General features: G+C 50.5%; 3 protein-coding genes and 1 long non-coding RNA gene across 6 annotated transcripts in view; 2 read left to right on the forward strand and 2 right to left on the reverse strand.

Moving 5' to 3' along the window:
• Positions 1–7661, forward strand: part of LUC7L (LUC7 like) — a 45739-nt gene extending 38078 nt beyond the window's left edge. For 2 of the 3 annotated variants that reach the window (XM_040459594.1, XM_040459596.1), the window contains exons 7-11: positions 576–752; positions 3700–3788; positions 5580–5609; positions 6116–6283; positions 7311–7661. In XM_040459594.1, coding sequence (XP_040315528.1) covers positions 576–752; positions 3700–3788; positions 5580–5609; positions 6116–6283; positions 7311–7452 — 606 coding nt within the window. In that variant the 3' untranslated portion in view covers positions 7453–7661. Of the gene's footprint in view, positions 1–575; positions 753–3699; positions 3789–5579; positions 5610–6115; positions 6320–7310 lie in introns of all 3 variants that reach the window. The other variant, XM_040459595.1, reaches the window with a different exon arrangement.
• A 1470-nt stretch (positions 7662–9131) lies between these two features.
• LOC121019797 (uncharacterized) lies at positions 9132–13820 on the forward strand. The gene is made up of 2 exons (XR_005785782.1): positions 9132–9620; positions 12366–13820. It is a non-coding gene; the product is annotated as an uncharacterized LOC121019797 (long non-coding RNA).
• Positions 13821–18400: 4580 nt separating this feature from the next.
• On the reverse strand, positions 18401–19196 carry LOC121019356 (hemoglobin subunit theta-1-like). The gene is made up of 3 exons (XM_040458726.1): positions 19060–19196; positions 18701–18905; positions 18401–18610 (listed from the first exon to the last, which is right to left on the reverse strand). Exons 1-3 carry the CDS (start codon positions 19152–19154, stop codon positions 18482–18484), a joined length of 429 nt encoding a protein of 142 aa, XP_040314660.1. The 5' UTR covers positions 19155–19196; the 3' UTR covers positions 18401–18481.
• A 1868-nt stretch (positions 19197–21064) lies between these two features.
• LOC121019343 (hemoglobin subunit alpha-like) lies at positions 21065–21768 on the reverse strand (the record flags this gene model as incomplete). The annotated part of the gene is made up of 3 exons (XM_040458695.1): positions 21065–21287; positions 21436–21640; positions 21758–21768. Coding segments are annotated over 3 exons (345 nt in total), but the record flags the coding sequence as incomplete, so codon positions are not given.

Below are 21768 nucleotides of genomic sequence, written 5' to 3' on the forward strand. Positions count from 1 at the left end.
TAGGTGGTGTAGTTTGCTCTGTTCTATTATATACTTCCTTCTTTGAAGAGAGGGTCTAATGTATTTGTCCTTCCACATTTTAGTTTTTGGGGTTGCATTGGTATACAGTTTTCTGAATGTTGGGACACAGTCTCTATGAGTGGCTCTTGTATGTTTTGCTGGTTTATTTGGTTTGGGTTTTGTGCTTTGTTTTTTCAAAGGCCCCTTTTGAAGGTTCTCCCTTCTTGCTTCTCTGGCCCTCCTAGACTCTCCTCTGTGCGTAGCTGAGACCCCTTCTCTGCTGGCCTCTGAGACCAGCACCCTGCTTGTCAGGGATTTAAATGTTCTTACTGTTTTGGAATCATGACTGTTAGTTCATTTTGTAAATAAACGATGAAAATTGAATTGGTTAGTTCATTTTGTAAATAAACGATGAAAATTGAGTTGGTTACAAATATCTGAGGCTTGTAAGTGGTGTAGTTTTTATTTATTTAAAAGTCATCCCTATAGTCCCTTGAAATGTATCCATTTTGGGGTCGAATATTTGGTTGTGGTGCTGGGTACCTCACTGTCCTTGATCTGTTCCTGTTGTCCAGGAAGAATACAGAAATTCCATGCCCGCTTCCAGTTTTCAACAGCAGAAGCTGCGCGTCTGTGAGGTCTGTTCAGCCTACCTTGGTCTCCACGACAATGACCGTCGCCTTGCAGACCACTTCGGGGGCAAGTTACACTTGGGGTTCATTCAGATTCGAGAGAAGCTTGATCAATTGAGGGTACGTTAATGTGTTGTGTTTCTGGAGAAACAAGTCTCTTGACTGTCCTCATGTTTCTTGACTTCTAGAAAACCTTGTGTTTTTAATCCTCTCTCAAGAACGTGCCTTGAGTTTTATAGTGAAGTATTCTGATTTCATCACTTTGTTCACACAAGAGATCTAAGGTCTTAGAATCCAGAGGGACCTTGGATATTTATTTAGTCTGCACTTGTTTACAGGAAACAAAGAGTCTCGTCCCCAGGTACAGACCGCTCTTGCCCACCTCTGAAGTAACTTCTGGTTGGAGATCGGAAGAGCCAGTAGTCTCGTTTTTCTCCTTGGGCAGAGGTGGATGTGTGGAGAGTGGTTAGGCTAGACAGAAGATCACATTTCCCGGCCCTTGCCTTTGAGCCTTCTCTGGAGGATGCGGATGTGGTGGGGCTTTTTTGGATGGTGCTGCTGCACCACTGTCCACCTTTGTCTCTTCCCCAAGACTCCTCATTTTCCTAGGTTAGGCTCTAAAACATATCATGGGTGCAGAACATTCAGAAGGAAGGATGAGCATGTTTTAGATACTTTGAACTGTTTTTCAGACTGGTGGAGTCCTCCCTGCTGCGTATGGAGACTGTTGGGATGGGGTACTAGGCCTCCTATGCAGGCCTTCCCTCCACGCACGTGAAATTCAGTATAGAGGGACAGACATATGGCCCCTGACTGGGACCCTGTGACCATCGGGGTAGAGAGCCTTGTGTGTCCCCAGAAGGAGCAGGGGGGACAGAGCTCTGCCCCTGAAGAGGGGTTGCCAGCAGGTGCGGTGTGAACTCACCAGCAGGGGTGGGGCTGGGGTGGCAGCCTCTGCTCTTGAAACATTCAGCTCTGTGCTCCCAATAGAATTTTGAAAAGTGATACACTCTGTCACATATTATTAAGTTGGAATTTTGTCCTTGCAAGTTGATGGATATGAAAGGTGTAAAAATATTTGTGTCGCCAATAGAATATAAAACTTTTTTTAATGTTTGTCTATTTTTGAGAGACAGAGTATGAGCGGGAGAGGGGCAGAGAGAGAGGGAGACACAGAATCTGAAGCACGCTCCAAACTCTGAGCTGTCAGCACAGAGCCAGACACAGGGCTTGAACCCACGACTGTGAGATCATGACCTGAGCCGAAGTCGGACGCCTAACCGACTGAGCCACCCAGGTGCCCCACCAGTAGAACATAAATAGCAGTTTGGTGTCCACTACCATGCCCGCTAAAAATGTACTACTTAGCAGTTGGAAATGGCACTTTTACATTTCTCCTTTAAATTACGTTTCCATTTTCTATCATCCCATAATTTTGTCCTGGTATTTTTTTTTTTAAGTTTATTTATTTATATTGAGAGAGAGCGTGAGCAAGGGAGCAGCAGAGAGAGAGAGAGAGAGAGAGAGAGAGAGAGAGAGAGAGAGAGAGAAAGAAAGAATCCCAGGCAGGCTCAACACAGAGAGAGCCCCACATGAGGCTCGATCTCCCAAACCATGACATCATGACCTGAGCTAGAATCAACAGTTGGACGCTTAACTGACTGAGCCACCCAGGTGCCCCTGTCCTGGTATTTTTTTTTTTTTTTTTTATAGCTGAAAACTTTATTTTTTTCTTAACACATATTTCTCCAACAGAGATGAGAGTATATTGAAAATTTTCCCCCTAAAACCTCAAGAACTTAAGTATTAACTTGATCTAGAAAGTATGTTTTATCATTGAAGTTACAAGTGGCATGTCGTTGACCAAAGCAACATAAATGTATTTTGATAATAGCTGTTAAACTAACAACAGAAAATGTATTTGTAAGTGCACCTCCTAACAGTAGGGAGGGGTAGAGTTCTGGGCCCTAATCAGAGATGGCGTCCCTTGCATTGGTCCCGGAGGTGTGCCACACACTGAGGGTAAGAGCGAGGCAAGACCTTCTTTGTTAGGGGTGGAAGCATAGTGTCTAGGAAGTAGGGAGATGTGGAAAGGAGTTAATGCCAGACCATAGGCCTGTGCTCGATCACAATCCCTTTAGGAAGTTAAGGGGCTGAAACTCCCATCCTTAACCCTAACCGTAACCTGTCCATCGTTGTGTGCCTGCTCAAGTGTAGGACAAGTGAAACCAGGGGTGGAGGGCCAGAAGCAACCAGACAGGAAGGCTCTCGTGCCTTGGGAGTGCTTTGAGGACAGCTGGCCCCTCTCTCTCAGTTCTTGCTACGCCTCTCATGCAGTGTCTGGCTGTAGTCTGCAGCAAGGTGGGACCATCCTTTGTGCCATCATGAGCACGAAAACACTGATGACCCTTTGTCTCCCTACTCCACTCTACACAGGGCTTCGTTCCACTCAGAAGAGAGGTGGGGGCACCAAAAGGCTTTGAGTTGACCTTGGGTAGGAGTATGCAGACTGATCCCAGGGCTTTGAGCTAAGCTGTGTCAGTTTTGTTCGGGTAGTAACGTTTCTCAAGGCCTCCTCCTGTCTGTACAATCCAGCCTGATGGGCCAAGTATTGAGGGTTCAGGGTCTACCTCCCCTGGCCTACTGTCACCATGAGGCTGGGTCTAAAGCCAGTGTAGCACGCAGCACCCCAGGGACAAGCAGCAGGATATGTTTGGTTAGAGATGTGTTCTTTTTTACCATAAAGTTTGTGGAGTCTCCTTTGGGTAAAAAAATAACTTTCTGGATTGGTGTGAGACAAAAGATAGATTTCTGTGACTTAGAGCTGTAGCATCTGTTAGAATATACACGTCACTGAATTTGTAAGATATAATGATAAAAGCGTTATTTTCACGTATTTCCCATTAAGAAGCTTTAATGGTGATTGTGTTCCTGTTTCTTAAGAGTTTCTATTGGATTTCTAAATTATCAATATTGAGATTACGTAAAAGTGCTTTGTTAAACAGCGTTCACACTCTAGTTGGTGTAACTTGCTCTTCTCTCATTTTCCAATTTCTTGTTTATTTAGAAAACTGTGGCTGAAAAGCAGGAGAAGAGGAATCAGGATCGACTGAGGAGGAGAGAGGAGAGGGAGCGGGAGGAGCGGCTGAGCAGGAGGTGAGTCCACGGCGGATCCACGCCCAGGGAGACCCTGCTCCTTCCTTCAGTCTGGCTCATAGCGCTTGAGCTCAGCTACGGATCTCAGTGGCCCTTAAAAGAAGAGTAAGCAATGTGCAACATGTTTCGGAGAGCAGGGTTTGGGCTGGCGTGGTAGGAGCCTTGCGGTGCGTACACGGCCACCCTGAGCTGCAGGAGCAGTTGTGACACCCTCGTTTGTACCTGGAAAGGTGTGAGGGAGGGCTGAGCGGTGGCAATGGAAGAGGCACCTGCCGCGCCCCCACGAGGTCAGGGCGGACCGGTAGGGCAGGAGCAGAGACTTTGTGGAGCTGGAGCGTGTTCTGTCACACAGCCGTACTGCCCTCGGGGAAATCCATCAAAGGGCCTTAGGGCTGAGTAGACTCCAGTGTTGACTGAGGGTTGTGGGGCCAGTGGACACGGGCAGAATCAGTGAGAACTGTGAAGAGCTACCTAGGAGAACCAGGCGAAGGAGCTGCTGGTTGACGGGTGCGAGTGGGAAGGGTGTGGGTGTGTTGTGGGGGTAGAGCTGAAAAGGTTTGCTGGTACGAGGTGGCGAGGCAAGCAGAGGGGGATTGAAGTCGGCCTCACTGCTTTCTGGCCTGGCGTGGCCACTTAGGACAATGGAGAAGACTGGGACCGGTGTATGGGGTGAGAAGGCGCTGTGGGGAATAGGACTTGGCTTTGACTGTATTCAGTTTGAGATGCTTAGGAGACATCTGGTCAGAGTTCAGGGAAGAGGCCAGAGGCCGGACCACGCTCTCGTGGGGCAGAGCTCGCTGTTCCTTGAAAGGCCTGGATGCTGGGATTCCTGGAGGAATTTCTTAGTTTGTAATTCAGAAAGGACAGATCACGTTTATAGTTTTCTCTGTGTTTCTTTTCATTACTTTAATCATCTAACAGGTTGTGATTGTAAAGAGACTCACTGAGTATAAAAACGTATTAAGCAAAACACGTAAGTCTCTTTTTACCCGAAAGTGACCACTACTCCGGTGGGGTGTGTCTGTGTGTGCGGAAGCACGTGGGACCCTTGCCTCACCTCTGAGATCTTCCCCCAGCAGGGGTGCTCCTGACAGATACACAGTGCCCTTACAGTGATGTGGCAAGGTTAACTACCCTTTTTTCCTCCCCCACCTTCATACTTTTTGCACATCCCACCCCCTGCCTCTGGCAGCCACCAGTCTGATCTCTGTATCTGTGAGGTTTGGGGGTTTTTTTAGGTTCCACAGATAACTGAGATCGTACAGTATTTGTCTCTGTCTGACTTATTTTACCTAGCATCATGCCTTGACGGCCCGTCCATGTTGTCACAGATAGCAGCATTTCCTTCCTTTTTGTGGCTGAGTAGTGTTTCGTTGTGTATTTACTTGTTTATCCGTCCATATGTCGGTCTCCATGTCTTGGCCCTTGTAAATAACGATGTGATGAACGTAGAGGCACAGAGGTCTTTTCAAGATAGTGATTTCAGTTTCTTTGTTCCTGTTGTTGAGAGGGGCAGAGGAAGAGAGAAAGAGAGAGAAGGAATCTGAAGCAGACTTCATGCTCAGTGCGGAGCCTGACGCGGGGCTTATTCCCACACAACCCTGGAATTATGACCTGAACTGAAATCAAGAGTCGGGGGCACTTGGAGCTATAGTCCTGAGAACTAGAAAATAACAAGTCTCTGAGAAGCTGAGTCTCATTCACCTTGTAGACTAGGGGCACCTCTCCTCATACATATGTGAGGGGCAGGGCAGTTTGGGGGAAATTGTTCATCTTTTTTTTTTCTTTCAGGTCTGGTTCAAGAACCAGAGATCGCAGGAGGTAGGTTTGCAGATCCATTAATATGTTCTCAGTCAAATGTCCCTTTCCATGTGCATTTTTTCCTTAATAGTTAACCATTATAGCTTCACACTTGTTACCTGGTGGGCAGGGCTGGTTGGGGACACACTCAAACCCTGTCTGTCTTCGTCAGGTTGGTTGGGGCTTAGTGCAGCAGAGGGACCCACTGTCAATGAGAGAAGTCAGGTGGGATTGCTGAGGCTTATGGGCAGTGAGTGTTTCCTGGCAAGATGTTTTCGGGAAGCATCAGTGGGAGCATCAGGCCATAATTCTCTTTGACTGGAGATTGATTGGGGGGACTCTTGTGAACCCCAGTTGTATTTTTGTAGGAGGGAAGGGGAGATGCCAGGGAAGCATCAGGTTGGACCTGCTGAGAGAGAAGGGCTGTTGGAAGGCAGCTATGCTCACCACTATACCACCAACGCAAGAGAAGGGCTGTTGGGATGGGGCCATCACAGCCTTCAGAGCCATCTGGGTGTCTGCTGCAGGTCGCGCTCCCGGGACCGGCGTCGGAGGAGGTCAAGATCTACCTCCAGGGAGAGACGGAAGTCATCCCGGTCCCGGTCTCGAGACAGACACCGGCGCCACCGCAGCCGTTCCCGGAGCCACAGCCGGGGCCACCGCCGGGCTTCCAGGGACCGGAGTGCGAAATACAAGTAACTACTCTGACTCCTTCAGTAGCTGCAACCGGAGTGAGCCCCTTCTCTTTGTGTTCCCAGGGTCTGCTGGGGGTCTGTCATCGGGGCCCGTTGGCCATACCCGGTAGGGATGGGTCTGAGGCTTTTGCCTCAGGAGCCTGGCTGGGCATCTGTGGGACTGAGTGTTGGAGCCTTGAGAATTGTGAATGGGGCCCAGGGAACAGGGAGCTCTAAGCAGAGAGCAGCGGGTAGATTCAGGGCCAGGACAGGACAGTTGAGAGGCTGTGGGAGTGGTTACATGGGTGTGGCTCCCTCTTGTGACCTGCTGCACACTCAGTGTCACCTCCGTACACAGAACCCCTGAGATTTGTGTCCTGACCAGGTGCCTCTTGCCTCTGTTTTATTTTGTTTTTGTTGTTGTTTGTTTGAGGAAAAACAAATTAAGGTTTTGTTTTTTTTTTTTAAGTTTATTTGAGAGAGAGAGAGAGAGAGCATGTACGTGTACATGCACAAGTACAGAAGGGGCAAGAGGGAGAGAGAGAGTCCCAAGCAGGCTCTTCCCTGTGAGTACAGAGCCCGACATGGGGTTTGAACTCAAGAACCACAGGATAGTGACCTGAGAGAAGTCAGACGCTTAACCAACTGAGCCACCAAGGCACCCCAAGGAAAAACAAATTAAAAACCATTCATACTCACACTTCAAGATAAGCACTGTGTGTGCCTGATTGTAGCCTTTTTTCCATCACGTTTACATAACGGGTCATATTTCTCATATGCACTCTTGTTTTTTGCTCCATTTACACTCAAGCGAAAGCTTACCCTATTGGGAGAAACCTCTGCACATGTTACTTTTTCACGGCTGCCTAACACTCCTTTGTGGCGTGGGCCCTAGACGGCTGCCCTCTGGCCTTCTGTGGGCCTCCCCAGGTGTGCTGGGTCTTGGCCTTCCCTAACCTGGTGTTGAGGATCCGAGTTGTCAGCGCCCCAGGAGCCAGCCTGAAGGGGGATGCCAGCCTCCTCTGAGCCTCTGGTTCTCTTCTCCCAGGTTCTCCAGAGAGCGGGCGTCAAGGGAGGAGTCTTGGGAGCATGGACGCAGTGAGCGAGGGGCCGCTGACTGGAGGCTGGAGAGCTCCAACGGGAAGACAGCTTCACGGAGATCGGAGGAGAAGGAGGCTGGCGAGATCTGAGCCTACATCTGGGCCTGTAAATAGTCTGTTAAACGTTTGACACAGCCTAAAGTACCCCTTTATATTTGCTGAATACACCTCATCTTTTGTAGTTTACAATTTCTATTGTTTCGGAGCTAGCTGTGAGTTTCTAGAGATGTACAGAGTTGCTCCTGTGTTCTGGGGTTATGTTGAGTAGGAATAAATAAATCTGACAGACGGCCTCCTTACTGCTGCGGTGGGGTCTCTGCTGTCCCTCCTGTGCTCTAGAGACTTCACCATGGCCTTCCATGGTTGATGACACGCTGGATGTTCTCCGTGAGCTTTATTCACCCTCAGAAATGCTGACCTACTGTTAGACATCACTTTGAGTGTTGGCATCTGACATGCCTTGCCGCCCTGACCAAGCGGAGTGAGGTGTGCAGAGTTGTCTGCTTGCTGGGCTGGATGTGTCCTTTCTGAGGGTCTGAGCTGCCCGGCCCCGCCCCTCAGTGCAGACCACAGCAGGCTCTGCGGGGGAGGAGGGAGGTGCCCCATCCTGCATCCACTTCTCTGGAAGGACTGCCGGTCTAGTGTGCTGTTAGCATAACCTCAGCCTGCCTGGCTCCAGTGAACCACACTGCAGTTCCCCCTTCGGGAGTTACTTAAGGACAAAGAAAGGCCTTTGGACGGCATCCACGTGGCAGCCACAGGGTCCTCAGAGGCAGGGGTTACTGATTTGGGATCAGGTTGTAGTTCGACTCACACTCAGGAGAGGCTAATGGTGTTCTCATGCTCTCAGCTGCTCTGTCACACGAACTCAGAGACCAAAATCAGCCCATCAGCCCTTTGGGTTGGTTTATTCTAGGAGGGAGCTTCTGATGGCCAAGTTGTGAAAACTGTCATCCCCACCCCCTTAGTGCAGAGGTTGGCCCAATGGGCACATGGTCACTGGGTCTGGATCTTGGGCCACCAGCACCGGGAAGTGACTAGTAGCCGTGCTGTGGGCTCTGGTATCGCAGTCTGTCCCCTTCTAGGAAGATGTGTGGATAGGTGGGTACTCCTGCAGCATAGGTTTTCCCTGGCCCCCTGTCTCCACAGGGAGGAAGGGCAGTGTCAGTAGGGTGTCCGTGTCCTGCACTTGTCTGGGGCGCAGGCTGAGCCAGGAAGAAGGGGCCTTGCTGGAACATCCAGTGGGAGGCTGCCAGAGAGCAAGGGGTAAACGTCGGCTTGGTAGGTGGCGTAGACACCAAGCGGGCTGGGTGGTGGAGGTGCGTTTTGGGTTTGGGAAGTAGAGGCACATTGGTGCAAAGCCACGAATGGGTTAAGGGTGGTCCTAGGAGGGGAGGGGCGGAGGGAATGAGGGCTGGGGTCCTGGGTGCCTGACTTGGCTCTGCAGTCCCGTGTGGGGAATGCAGAGAATGGTCTGAAGCAGGCAGGGACACCCTAGCTCCGACAGCGTGAGGGTGTGCTGCTAGGAGGCAGAGTGTCAGAAGGACCTCCTGCCTACACCCTCCATCTCCTGGAGGGTTAGGCTTTAGAAAACAAAAGAAAAACAAAACTGTAGAACAGTAGTAAAATACACACAATTTACCATTTTAACCTTTTTTGTTGGTTTGTTTGTTTACTTTTGAGAGAGTACGAGAGGGGTGAGGGCAGAGAGAGGGAGACACAGAATCCGAAGCAGGCTTCAGGCTCCAAGCTGTCAGCACAGAGCCTGATGCAGAGTTCGAACTCAGGAACCACCAGATGATGACCTGAGCCGAAGTCAGATGCTTAACCGACTAAGCCACCCAGGTGCCCCATTTCAACCATTTTGAAGTGTGCATTTGAGTGGTATTGAGTGTGTCACCATCCATGGAGGGGTGGTTTTGAAAGGGCATCCCTGGACTTAGTGAGATCTCAGCCACGAGCATGAGGCTGAGGTCAAGGCTGCAGCTGCTCCCTTCACGTGTGGGCGCTCACCAGTCTGTAGCGGAGCAAGGAGTCTGGAGCTCTTATGCTTGACTCTCCAACCTCGTTATTGGAGGCGCCCACTGCCTCTGGTGCACCCCAGGCCCCTGAGGCTCGTGGCTTTCAAGGGTTCACCAAGCTCCCGTGTGCAGGAGTGCAGCGGACACACCGTCCTGTGTTCCAGGTGGGTGGAGAGGAGGAGGTGATATTGATGGAGGCCACGCACGACACTCCCAGAGCTCCACAGCTCATCCCAGGTGGGTTTCAACAGAGGTGAGCTCCTGGTCGGGGGGATGTGGAGGGTGCCTAGAGAAAGTCACCCATAAATCATGAAGTGGCTGGGACCAGAGTTCACCACCCCACCTTGAGTCCTTGCTAAGAATACAAAAATGTGGGAAATGTTTATGGAGAAGCAGGGATGCAGGTCAGGGGGTAGTTGCACTCCCTGAGGAGATTTGGGTGGGCCAGGCCAGCAGGTGCAGGGCCTCCAGGACCCCAAGGTCATAGTGGAATCCATGTTCCTTGGACCACCCCAGGGCTGTGTGGTGCCCTCAGCCCCTCCCAGTTGCTGTTCCTTGAGGATTTCCCCGCTACACACAGTCCTGTCGATTGGCGGAGGACAGAGTGACCAGTACCTAGTGTGGGTTGTGGCACCTTCTTACTGCGTAGAGGTCTGGGGCTACCTTCCAAACTCAAAATGGGGGTCTCTAGCCAGGTCGAGGGCTGCCATCTGATGAGGGGAGGGTTGGAGAGAATCTGTTGGCCTTGTTCCCTGCATGGGAGCCCATAGGATCCACAGCAGGGCCCAGCCTTGGGGAGCACCCACCCCAGGGTTCACTGGCAGGTCCTGGGCTCTCACTGCATTCTGTGGATATGTGGAGATCCTCCCTTAGGGTAATGAGGTGCACTTGGCTGGGCCTGGGAGCTGGGAGAGCTCCCTTGGCAAGGTGGTACCCATCTGTGATTGGAGTAAGGGGGAGAGGGGCTGTGCACCAGAGTGCCTTGGAAGGGACCCTTAACCTAGAAATGGGATGGTGGCCACAGTGAGGGCTGGGATCCGCATATGGTTACGCTCTGGTAAGCTTGGGACAATTGAGTGGTTCTTAGACTTTAACAGGTACCTTAAAACGGGTTGCTACCCTGCCTCCCCGCTTCGATTTTCTGGGGAGGGGCCCCAGAAAGAATGTATTTTCATTATTTTGTAGGTCGATTTTTTTTTTTTTTTTTTTTTAGTTAACATAAAATTCAACATTTTGACCGCTTGAAAGTGGTTTATAATCTATTCCCAATGTTATGCTGTCTAGCACTATGTAGTTGCAGAACATTTTCATCACCCCAAAAGGAGACCTAGTTACCAGTAGGCAGTCACTCTCTCTGACCCAGCCCTAGACCATCGCTCATCTACTTGCTGTGTCTGTCGATTTACCTGTTGTGAACATTTTCTGTAAGTGAAAGCACGGTAAGTGACCTGTGACTAGCTTCTTTTACTGAGCATGGTGTTTTGCAAGATGGTCCGCACCGTACCATAAACTGGAATAGGGGCAGCAGGGTGTTGGGGGCCAGGAGTGGCACCAGCTTCAAACCCTGAATGACCTCTCTGGGATGTGAAGTGAGATGCTGACTCAAAGAGGGGCCCCCAGCTCTTGGCATCAGGGCACACGCCAAAGGTAATACTTGGACCTTAGGAAAGGGGGGTTGAGGAGTCATGTCCTCAGTTGATGACACAATTAAATCCTCTGTTCACTGCACAGTCCGTATGCCAGCACCCCAGACAATCCCTCCCCTACTTTCCGCACATGCCCTGGGCATCCTCTGGCGCATGAGGCTATGTGGTGCCACGTCGCCCTGCATGTTGTATCACTGCTGACGAAGCTGATGGCTACTTAATGGATGGGCACAAGGTCTGGTGGGTGGCCATGGTCCCTGACCCAGCCCATGCACGAGGACTGACCGTCCTCACAGGAGTGCCAGTGCTCCCTGCATAACACAGATCCACAAGGAAGGCTGAGGGGAGACCCTGGGGGTCACCGGATTTCCTGAGCACCTGAAGCTCTCTAGCGCTTTCTGGCCCTTTGTTCCTGCCCTTCACTCTTTTCCCTCCCTGGGGCTAATACAGCTGAGCCTGTGGGCTGGGGCTACCCTCCCAAGGCAGTTGTGCAGGGGTCACTGCCAGGGGAGGAGCAGTGGTGAGAGCTCGTGAAGAAGACTGTCCCCACCACTGGACCCAGACACCTTCTTTTTGTTTTTATGGAGATATAATTGATAAATGGTGTTCTGTTAATTTCAACAACACACATATATGTTGCAAAATGGTCACCACAGGAAGTCTGCTTAACATCTGTCTTCACAAATTGTTTTCTGGTGGTGAGGACCGCTAAGCTGTACTCTGAGCAGCTTTCAAATATACACTATGGTGTTACTCTATATGTAATAATGTAACTATGTAATAAGGTGCAGTATTGTATATATAATGCTGTATATGTAACTAATAATATGTAATATGGTGCCATGTTACTGTATATATAATTTGGTATATATAATTAGGTAATAATATAGTGTGTTATTTGCATAATACTGTATGTAATTATGTAGTATAATACAGTGCAGTATTATATATAATACTGTATATGTAATGATACGTAATACAGTGAAGTGTTCTGTATAAAATGCCATATGTAATTACTATATATGGAATACTGTGTATATATATAATTAGGTAACATAATACAGTGCAGTATTATATATGTAATACTATGCATGTAATTATGGAACAATACAGGATAGCATTATACATAATATTGTATATGTAATTACATAACCTGTAATACGGTGAAGTATATATATATTTGTAATAGATGCATGTAAATATATGATGCAATTATATATAAATATAACTATAATACTGTGTATTATGTAATATATAATACAGTATGCTTACTGTATGTGGAATACTGTGTATGTAATTATGTAATAATACACAATGCAGTATTACATATTCCTAGGCCTTTTTCTGAGGCTGCCGGAACCTTCTTTGGAGCTCTGAAGGTCCAGCGTGCCTGGGACTCCAGACGAGTCAGCTACTGGCTGGGCCCAGCCTCTCTCCCTACAGAAGAGGGCACGGAAGAGTTTAGAGAATAAGAAGCAAGCTCTGCATGTCCACCTGGGTCAGGAAATGGAACGGTGTCTCAGCTCCTGGGAAACCCCCGTCTTCCCTTCACGGCCCCTCTGTCTTCCCAGAGGTCACAGCCTCCCGACATGTGGCAGTCTTTGACACATTCGTTATTTCATTGGTCTCCTCTGAAGACCAGGAGTCAAGACACAGCTCAACCAAGTTCTCCCTCACAGGCTGCAATCGAGGGGTCTCCTCTGGGGCTGTTCTGGAGAAGGGTCCCCACTCACATGGTTGCTGGCAGCATTTAGCTACCTTCTGGGCGTCAACAAGAGGTCCACTCCATGGGGCAGCCACAGCATGGCAGCTTGCTGCTTCAAGCCAGCAAGGGAGACCGTCTCCAAGCAAGAGAGGCGTTATTAATCATGGAAGCGACATCCAGTCCCCTTTCAGAATTTTGTGGGTTAAAAGCAAGCCGTAGCATCCACTAGCATTGCCACAGTTCAAAAAAGAAAAAAAAGGGGAAAAGGAAGAAAGAAAATATAATTGCTGGTGAAGATGTGGAGGAACTGGAACCCTAAATACTGCTGGTGGAACAGAGAATAGGTCAGCTACTGTGGAGAAGAGTCCGGCAATGAGTTCCTCAACGCGTTAGAATTCTGTAACCCAACGACTACATTCCTAGATACATACCCAAGAGAACTGAAAGCAAGAACTCCGATACTTGTGCACACACGTTTATAGCTGCATTTTTCACAATAGCTGGAGGGTGAAAACAACCAAATATCCATCAGCAGCTGGATGGATAGACAGAAGACAAAATATAGAAAACAGTATGGAGGTTCCTCCAAAAATTAAATACCATATGATCCAATAATTCCACTAGTGTGTGTTTATCCAGGGGAAGTGAAAACACTGATTTGAAGAGCTCTCTGCACTCCAGTGTTTTTTGCAGCCTTCTATACGAACAAAATGTGGTCTCTTCATGCAATGAAATATTATTCAGCCATAAAGATGACTGAAATTCTGATGCATACTATAGCATGGATGAACCTTGAGAACATTATGTTAAGTGAAAACGAAGCCAGAGACAAAAGATCACATATATGAGCTATCTAGCATCAGTTCCGTACAGACAGTAGTCAAATGATCTTCAGAGGTTCTGGGGGAGGAATGGGAGTGACCTGGGGCACAGGGCTTCTGGGGCGATGAAAAGGTTTGTAACTAGATAGTGGTGTTGGTTGCATAGTATGAATGTGCTAAATGCCACCGAATTGTATGCCCTAAAGTGGTTTAAAGGTTAACTTTGTTTTATTTATTGTTTATATTAAAAACAGCAAAACCCACATTCAGAAGGAGGTGGAGAGACTACAGAAGGGTATGAACACCAGGAGGTGGGGATCCTGAGGTACTTTTCTCACTGACACTTTTTGAGTCTGTGCTTTTTGTCTTTGTCCATGTGTCCAGTCTTTATCCTTCGCCAGGATAATGAAGTCACGTATGGTCAATATAGTTAACATATTTGGTCTTGTTGACACCATCTTATTTTGAGCTTTCCCCTTGCCATGCCCGCTCTATTTCCATTTTTGCCCCTTTTTGAGGGGATTGTTTTAGAATAGTTTTTAATTATTTTACTAATTTTTAAACAAATGTTTACTTACGTATTTTTGAAAGAGAACAAAAGCGGGGGAGGGGCAGAGACACAGAATCCGCAGCAGGCCCCAGCGCAGACCCCGACACGGGGTTAGAACTGAAGGACTGTGAGACTGTGACCTGAGCTGAAGTCAGACGCTTAACCAATTGAGTCACCCATGTGCTTCAGTGTTTTATTTTTTAAATTTAGAGAGAGAGAGAGAGAGTGTGTGTGTGTGTGTGTGTGTGTGTGTGTGTGTGTGTGTGAGCGAGAGAGGGGCAGAGAGAGAGGGAGAGAGAAAATCCCAAGCAGGCTCTGTGCCGTCAGCAAAAAGCCCAACATGGGACTTGATTCCATAAACTGAGATCGTGACTTGAGCTGAAACCAAGAATTGGACCTTAACTGAGCCATCCAGGTGCCCCTGTTTTAGAGTATTTTAACTTCCTACTTTTTTCTCTCCGTTACTTTGGAAGTCAGACATTCCATTTCTATTTCATGGTTGCTCCAGAATTGACAACGTACGTGCTTCATGTATTGTGGTATGCTAGCTGAATAATAGCCACCAAAGATATCCAGGTCCTCATCCCTGGAACCTGTGAATGTGGCTTTATATGGCAAAAGGCTTTGGAAGGTGTGACTAAGAATTTTGAGATGGGGAGGGGCACCTGGGTGGCTCAATCGGCTAAACGTCTGACTTTGGCTCAGGTCATGATCTCACGGTTCATGGGTTCGAGCCGTATGTTGGGCTCTTCTGACAACTGGGAGCCTGGAGCCTGCTTTGGATTCTGTGTCTCCCTCTCTCTCTGCCCCTGCCCCATCTCATTTTCTCTCTCTTTCTCTCTCAGAAGTAAACATGAAAAAAAATTTTTTTTAATTTTTGAGATGGAGAAATTATTTTGGATTATCCAGATAGGCCTACTGTGATCACATGGGTCCTTATTAGAGGCAGGCAAGGGGATATGTGACTACAGGAGAAAGCAAGATACTACTAGCTCTACGGATGGAGGAAGAGGCCCAGAACCAATGGAATGCAATTCTAGGAGCTGGAAAAGCAAGGAAATGGATTTCCCCCCAGAGCTTCCTGAAGGAGGAGCACAATCCATCTGACATACTGATCTCAGCATAGTGAGACTGAGTTTGGACTTCTGCCCTCCCAAACTGTAACACGAGAATGGATTTGTGGTGGTGTTTTAATGTTTATTTTTGAGAGGAAGAGAGCACAGGCAGGGGAGGAGGAGAAAGGGGCAGAGGCAGAATCCCAAGCAGGCTGCTCCTGTCAGCACGGAGCTGGGTGAGAGCTCGAACTCAGGAACTGTGACGTCATGGCCTGAGCTGAAATCAAGAGTTGGACACTTGGGGTACCTGGTTGGCTCAGTCGGTTAAGCGTCCAACTTTGGCTCAGGTCATTATCTCATGGTTTGTGGGTTTGAGCCCCACATCGGGCTCTGCACTGTCAGTGCGGAGCCTGCTTGGGATTCTCTCTCCTCTTTCTGCCCCTTCCCCGTATGCACTCTCTCTGTGTATCAAAATAAATAAAAAGACTTAAAAAAAAAAAAAAGTTGGACACTTAACCGACTGAGTGACCCAGGCGCCCCAAATTTGTGTTGTTTTAAGTCACTAAGTTTGTTAGCCAGCAATAGGAAAGTAATACAACTAGCAAAACCTAAAGTTAATAAAAACATGTTGCCTTCCCAGATGACATAAGGACTTAAGAGCACTTAACTGCCATTGAGTCATGACTTAATTCTGACTTAGTTATTAATATCTGGTGTTTTATGTCTGTAGGGTTGTTTTTTTTTTCCTTTCTAATCTCATATGTGATTTTGTATACAATCAGTGTCTGTGTTAGCACGTTGTTTGTTATTCATTCCTTCTTACATCTCCGGCTTCTCCCCAGGCTCACTGTCCTTCTGCCTGTAGTGCATCCTTTAGTAGAGTCAGGATAGGGTGAGGCAGGATCCGGAGAATTTAATTCAGATCTATTTTTAAGTTCACTATTTCTCTCTGTGACTATGTTTTATCTGTTACACTTAGCCATTGAATATTTATTTATTTAATGTTTACATTTAAAAAAATTTAGGGGCTCCTGGGTGGCTCAGTTGGCTAAGTGGCCAACTTTGGCTCATGTCATGATCTTGTGGTTCATGAGTTTGAGCCCCCACATCGGGCTCTCTACTGTAAGAGTAGAGCCCCATTCAGGTCCTCTGTCTCCCAATCTCTCTGCCCCTCCCCCCCCCCCCAGGCCCCCCCCCCCCCCCCAAAAAAAAAAAAATTTTAAAAAAAAAAAAATTTTTTTTTTCTTTGTCCCAACCCGGGCGGGGGGGGGGGGGGGCGGGGAGGGGAGGGGAGAGAGAGAATCCCAAGCAGGCTCCACACTCAGCATGGAGGCTGATGCAGGGCTCCATTCCACAACCGTGGGATCATGACCTGAGCCAAAATCAAGAGTCAGACTCTCAACCAACTGAGCCACCCAGGCACCCCGGGATTTTGAGGTTTTTTAAATGTTTTTTAATGTTTACTTTTGAGAGAGAGTGTGAGCCAAGGAGGGGCTGGGATAGAGGGAGACACAGAAATCTGAAGTAGTCTCCAGGCTCCGAGCTATTAGCACAGAGCCCAATCCGGGGCTTGAACCCACGAACCGTGAGAACATGACCAGAGCCCGAGTTAGATGCTTAACCAACCGAGCCACCCAGGTGCCCTGCCCTTTGTGGCCTATAGTAAAGTGCCTTTATCTAGGAAGGACTTACTTCCTACTGCCAGGTGCCTATGAGGGAGTCCAGGATCGTTTTAAATGAGATCCATAGCCTGAGATTTTGGGGGACCATTCAGGTGATACAAACTTGGGCTGCAGAGCCATGAGTGTCAACATCAGATTTCGATTTATCTGGAAAAGATGTTCCCTTTTCTGCTTACCACCAAGGTATTTTTTTTTAGGCCCCCTTTTTGGGGAAAGGAGAGAATTCTCCAGTAGGTGTAGCCTTTTGGGGCCCGAGCTTTATGGGGAAGAGTCACCTATGGAGCACATCACCTTATACTGCCCCCTTTTTTTTACCTATGAAGAAGAAAATTCTAGCCCAATGTTGCCAGTTTTGGCAAATGCCTCAGGACCCAAGTAGTTTAGGTGCTGTGATAACCTCTCCCTCTCTGAGTCCTCACCTTTACTTGGTTTCTGGCCAGAAGGTTCCTTATCCTCCTCTTTGCTCTTTGATGCTTTTAGGACTATTTAATCTGGATGTCTGACTGGTTCAGTCAATAGAGCATATGACACTTGATCTCAGGGTTGTAAGTTGAAACCCCACATTGGATATAGAGCTTTATTTTTTATTATTTTTTATTTTTTTAATGTTTATTTGTTATTGAGAGACAGAGGCAGAGCATGAGCATGGGAGGGGCAGAGAGAGGGGGAGACACAATCTGAAGCAGGCTCCAGGCTCCGAGCTATCAGCACAGAGCCCGACGTGGGGCTGGAACTCACGAACTGTGAGATCATGACCTGAGCCGAAGTCGGTGGCTCAACCAACTGAGACACCCAGGCGCCCCTGGGTATAGAGCTTTAAAACAAAAACAAAAAACCCACTGAAACCATTTGTCCAGTATTTGTAGTTAGCTGAAGCGAAACTGTGGCCTCTGTTCCCAGGTTGGAAATGCCTGCTCAGAGCAGTCCGTGTTGGAGCACGGTCAAGGCCCACAGCCCTGAAGGAGGAGCTGAGTGTGTCTGGAAGAAGTATCCCGCTCTCCCCTCCACCCCCCCAGATAAAGACGGAAAAAATGGGCAAGTAATTTCAGTGCGTAAGATGAACTAAAAGTCGTCTACAGATCTCCAGAGGAAGGCTTCTGTGGGCTAATCTGATGACAGATACCACAGCAGGAAAATAGGGACGGACACAAATGGGCAGTTCACCGGTGCTGGGGCAGGACCCGCCTCCTCCCGCCAGGTCCAGAGTCTGGAAGAGGGGCTTTCCCCTCCAGCGGCACACTGGTCGGGATCTGCGCAGGTTCTGCCGGCAGGGGGCGCCGCTCCCTCACGTTCCCGGAGGCCGCGACGGGCCGCGGTTCTGGTTGGGTCAGGGGCCACGCGGCGGGTCCGGGCCGGCTCGCCTGCACCTGGAGGGAGTCCGGGCCTTGCCCGCTGAGGGTGGGGGCGACCTAAACCTTCCCTCGATCGCCCAGGGCGCCCAGCGGGCAGCCGGGGGCGCGCCCGGGTCTGACGACGGTGGGGTACGACTCCGGCGTCTCCGATACCCCCCACTCCGCAGACCCGCGCACGCCCCCAGAGAGAACACACGCATGCAGGCTGAGGCTTTCCTGCGGGGACTTTACTCAAACTCTGGAACTCGCGGGAGGGGCGGCTGGGCGGCGGGCGCCCCTCTCCGAGTTTAGCCGTAGCTGGTGGCCAGCGCCGAGATCACGTGGCTCAGAAACTTTTCCAGCGAGGCGTGCATGGCCGGGCTGAAGTCTCCAGGGTAGTGCCGGGCGAGGGTCACCAGCAGGCAGTGGCCCAGGAGCTGCGGAGAGAGGCAGTCGTCCCGCCCAAGGCCGTCCTTCTCCACCCCCTTTCTCGGCGACCGCTGACCCGGCGCTGGCCCGGTGCTCACCTTGAAGTTGACGGGGTCCACACGCAGCTGGCGCACGTGCAGGTCGCTCAGAGCCCACAGGGCGGTAGGCAGGTCGTCCAGGTGGGCCACGGCCCGCGTCAGCGCGTCGGCCACCTTCTGGCCGTGGGCCTTGACCTGGGCGGAGCCGGGGGTCAGGTCCAAGTGGGGAAAGTAGGTCTTGGTGGTCGGGAAGGCCAGGAAGGTCCTGCGGGAGGAATGGCTAGTGAGGTGCGATCCGAGGGCGAGGGTGGGGGGGAAGGCTTGGGGAGGAAGGGCGCCAGGAGCGGCGGGGGACGGCATCCGCGGGGCAGGCGCCAAGGCGGGGAGCCGGAGGGGCGCCGGGACCTGTTCGCCCGCACCTCTCCAGGGCCTCGGTCGCGTAGACCCCAACGTTGCTCCCCAGCTTCGTCCACAGCGCGCGCACTGCCGCCCTCTCCGCGGCGGACAGCACCATCGCGGATCCGGCGTTGAGCGGCGAGCGCTCCGCGCCGGATGGCAGCACGGACGCGATTGGTGCGTCCCCGCGGCCTCCAGGGGGCGCCACGCCGCGGCCGCGCCCCGCTTCTGCTCGTAGAAGAGTCCTGAGGGGTCCCGGCCCCGGTGCTGAGGGGTCCCAGAGTCTGGGACCTGCCCTATTGCCATGAACCCCGCGGCCCCATTTTTGTACTGTTTATTATATGGAAACTAATAATTTGTTATTATTATCATCAGGGGACACTGAATTTCATTCTCCCTCCCTTCCTCCCCAGACTATTATGACATCTCTCTGAGTCTATTTTCGCACTGATTGTAAAAAAGGAACATAAAAATGTCCTCTTCCCAAGGTTGCTGTGAGAATTAAGCAGATAACAACTGTCAAGCTCATGGCATATGTTCCTTTCCGGGCAGTAAACATTTATTAAGTTCCTCCACTGTATCTCAGTCATGATACCTGCCAGGCGCCACTCTACACATTAAATTTTTTTTTTTTTTGGAAAATTCATATAAAATTTACCGTAGTAGCCATTTTAAAGTGTACAATTCAGTGTCTTTAACCACATTCACACAATGTTGTGCAACCACAACTATCTAGTTCTTGAACTTCATCATCCGAAATGGAAACTTTGTGCCCATTAGCAGTCGCTCCACAACCCTTCCCCTCAGTGCCTGGCAACCACCAGTCTGCTCTCTGTCTCTATGGATTTGCCTGTTCTGGATACTTCCTCTATGTGGAATCACACACTATATATTCTTTTGTGTCTGACTTCTTTCATTTAGCATGTTTTCGCTCACGTTGTAGCCTGTGTCAGTGCTCCATAGCTCTTAATGGCTGAATAATATTCCACTGTATGGATAGACTACACTTGATTCCTCCATTCATCCCCTTATGGACATTTGGGTTGTTTCCACCTTTAGCCCAGGCCCTTGTTTTTCCCTAGTAATAAAAGAAGGAGACTGCCTCTTACTGGGAGCTCACACTGTGCCACCAGCTCTGTTAAAAGTAGCACAAACTGAGGCAGAGACCTGCCATATCATTTTCCAAGGATGACTCTTAGGGAAGAAAGGACACTGCTGTTAGTTGGGGGCTCAGGCCTGGATGGCTGCCAGGACCAGACCCCTAAGCACTAGCGGCTTGCCGTGAGGGGGGGAAGAGTGTGAGAGTGCAGGCTCCCAGGCCCTGGCTTTTCTCTTTGCTGCCCTGCCAGGGGGAGTCGGTGGGCCTCAGGAGTGCCAGCCTCTGGACATTGAAGTAAATGCTGAGCTGGGCCCAAAACCAGGCCTCTGGATCCATGGTGCCCCAGGCCGTCATCACCTGCAGAGTGAATGTCCTGGAAGTGACACCAGTGAAAGAGATGCCTCCAGGAAATTGCCTGCCAACCGCCATTGCACTGTTTGCCTGCCACAATGTCGTCGGGATTGCATGTGTGTTTTGTAAGCGCTTGACAGGTGTGGGGGCACTGCGGGGGACTCTGAGGAGCGTAACTTCTGGTCTTCCCCACCGCCCAACTTCAGGAAGAGCCACGGAGAGCTCACAGGTCCAGGCTGGAGGCCCACCAGCTCTCAGCCCAAGTGTGTGCCATAAAACGTAAAGATGGAAAATCAGTTCATCATTTGAGCAAATACGAGCTCCAATGGAAAGGTCTGAAGTGAACCGCAGGAAATGGCACTCATTCCACAGAGAGGGATGGGGGGTGGCCCGCAAATCCTGCACTGGCAGCAGGTCCGGCCCCACTCCCCTCCCCTTCCGTCAGCTCCCGCAGAGTCAGAGAGGTCGCTGGTACCAGTGGAGGAGAATCACCGCTCCCCCACCCCCCCCAACGTCACCCCCCTCCACGACACGACACACGAAGGCCAGCGACAAAGAAGACAGAGGCGGACAGAGGCTGCAGCCCACTCAGACTTTATTCAAAGATCAGGAAGTTCGGGTGCCCGGAGCCCAAGAGGCCCCGGGCCCTCAGGACGATCGCCCCGGCTTCACTCAACGGTATTTGGAGGTCAGCACGGTGCTCACAGCGCTGAAGAACTTGTCCAGGGAGGCGTGGACGGCGGGGGTGAATTCCGCGGGGTGGTGGCAGGCCAGGGTCACCAGCAGGCAGTGGCTCAGGAACTGCGGGGAGGGGGGACGTCAGGGGGCGTCGGGGGACGCGGCTGCCCGCACTCCGCACTCCACCTTCTGGAACCCAAGGGACTCTGCCCTCCTGCCAGCAGGGTCCGGCGAGCCCTCCACCGCAGGGGTCCCCCAGCCCGGTGCTCACCTTGAAGTTGACGGGGTCCACGCGCAGCTTGTACGCGTGCAGGTCGCTCAGAGCCGACAGGGCGTTAGGCAGGTCGTCCATGTGGGCCACGGCCTGCGTCAGCGCGTCGGCCACCTTCTGGCCGTGGGCCTTGACCTGGGCGGAGCCGTGGCTCAGGTCGAAGTGGGGGAAGTAGGTCTTGGTGGTGGGGAAGGAGCAGAAGGTCCTGCCGGGAGGAAGAGGTGGGCGAGCCACGGTTAGGCGGGGCGGCGCAGGACAAGGACCGCGAGGGGTCGCGGAGCCCCGGGTGCCGGGTGCCCACGGGGGCAAGTTGGGTGCTCACCTCTCCAGGGC

The sequence above is a fragment of the Herpailurus yagouaroundi genome, unplaced genomic scaffold, assembly GCF_014898765.1.
Source record: "Herpailurus yagouaroundi ecotype Mexico unplaced genomic scaffold, PumYag 222, whole genome shotgun sequence".
NCBI classification, from domain to species: domain Eukaryota; kingdom Metazoa; phylum Chordata; class Mammalia; order Carnivora; family Felidae; genus Herpailurus; species Herpailurus yagouaroundi.

Excerpts from the sequence above, each read along its gene's own strand:
- LOC121019356 (XM_040458726.1), bottom strand. The coding sequence starts at position 19,154 with ATGGTGCTGTCCGCCGCGGAGAGGGCGGCAGTGCGCGCGCTGTGGACG. Across the intron at positions 18,906-19,059 it reads GCGACCGAGGCCCTGGAGAG|GACCTTCCTGGCCTTCCCGA; the intron begins GTGCGGGCGAAC and ends TTCCTCCCGCAG. Across the intron at positions 18,611-18,700 it reads TGGACCCCGTCAACTTCAAG|CTCCTGGGCCACTGCCTGCT; the intron begins GTGAGCACCGGG and ends CTCTCTCCGCAG.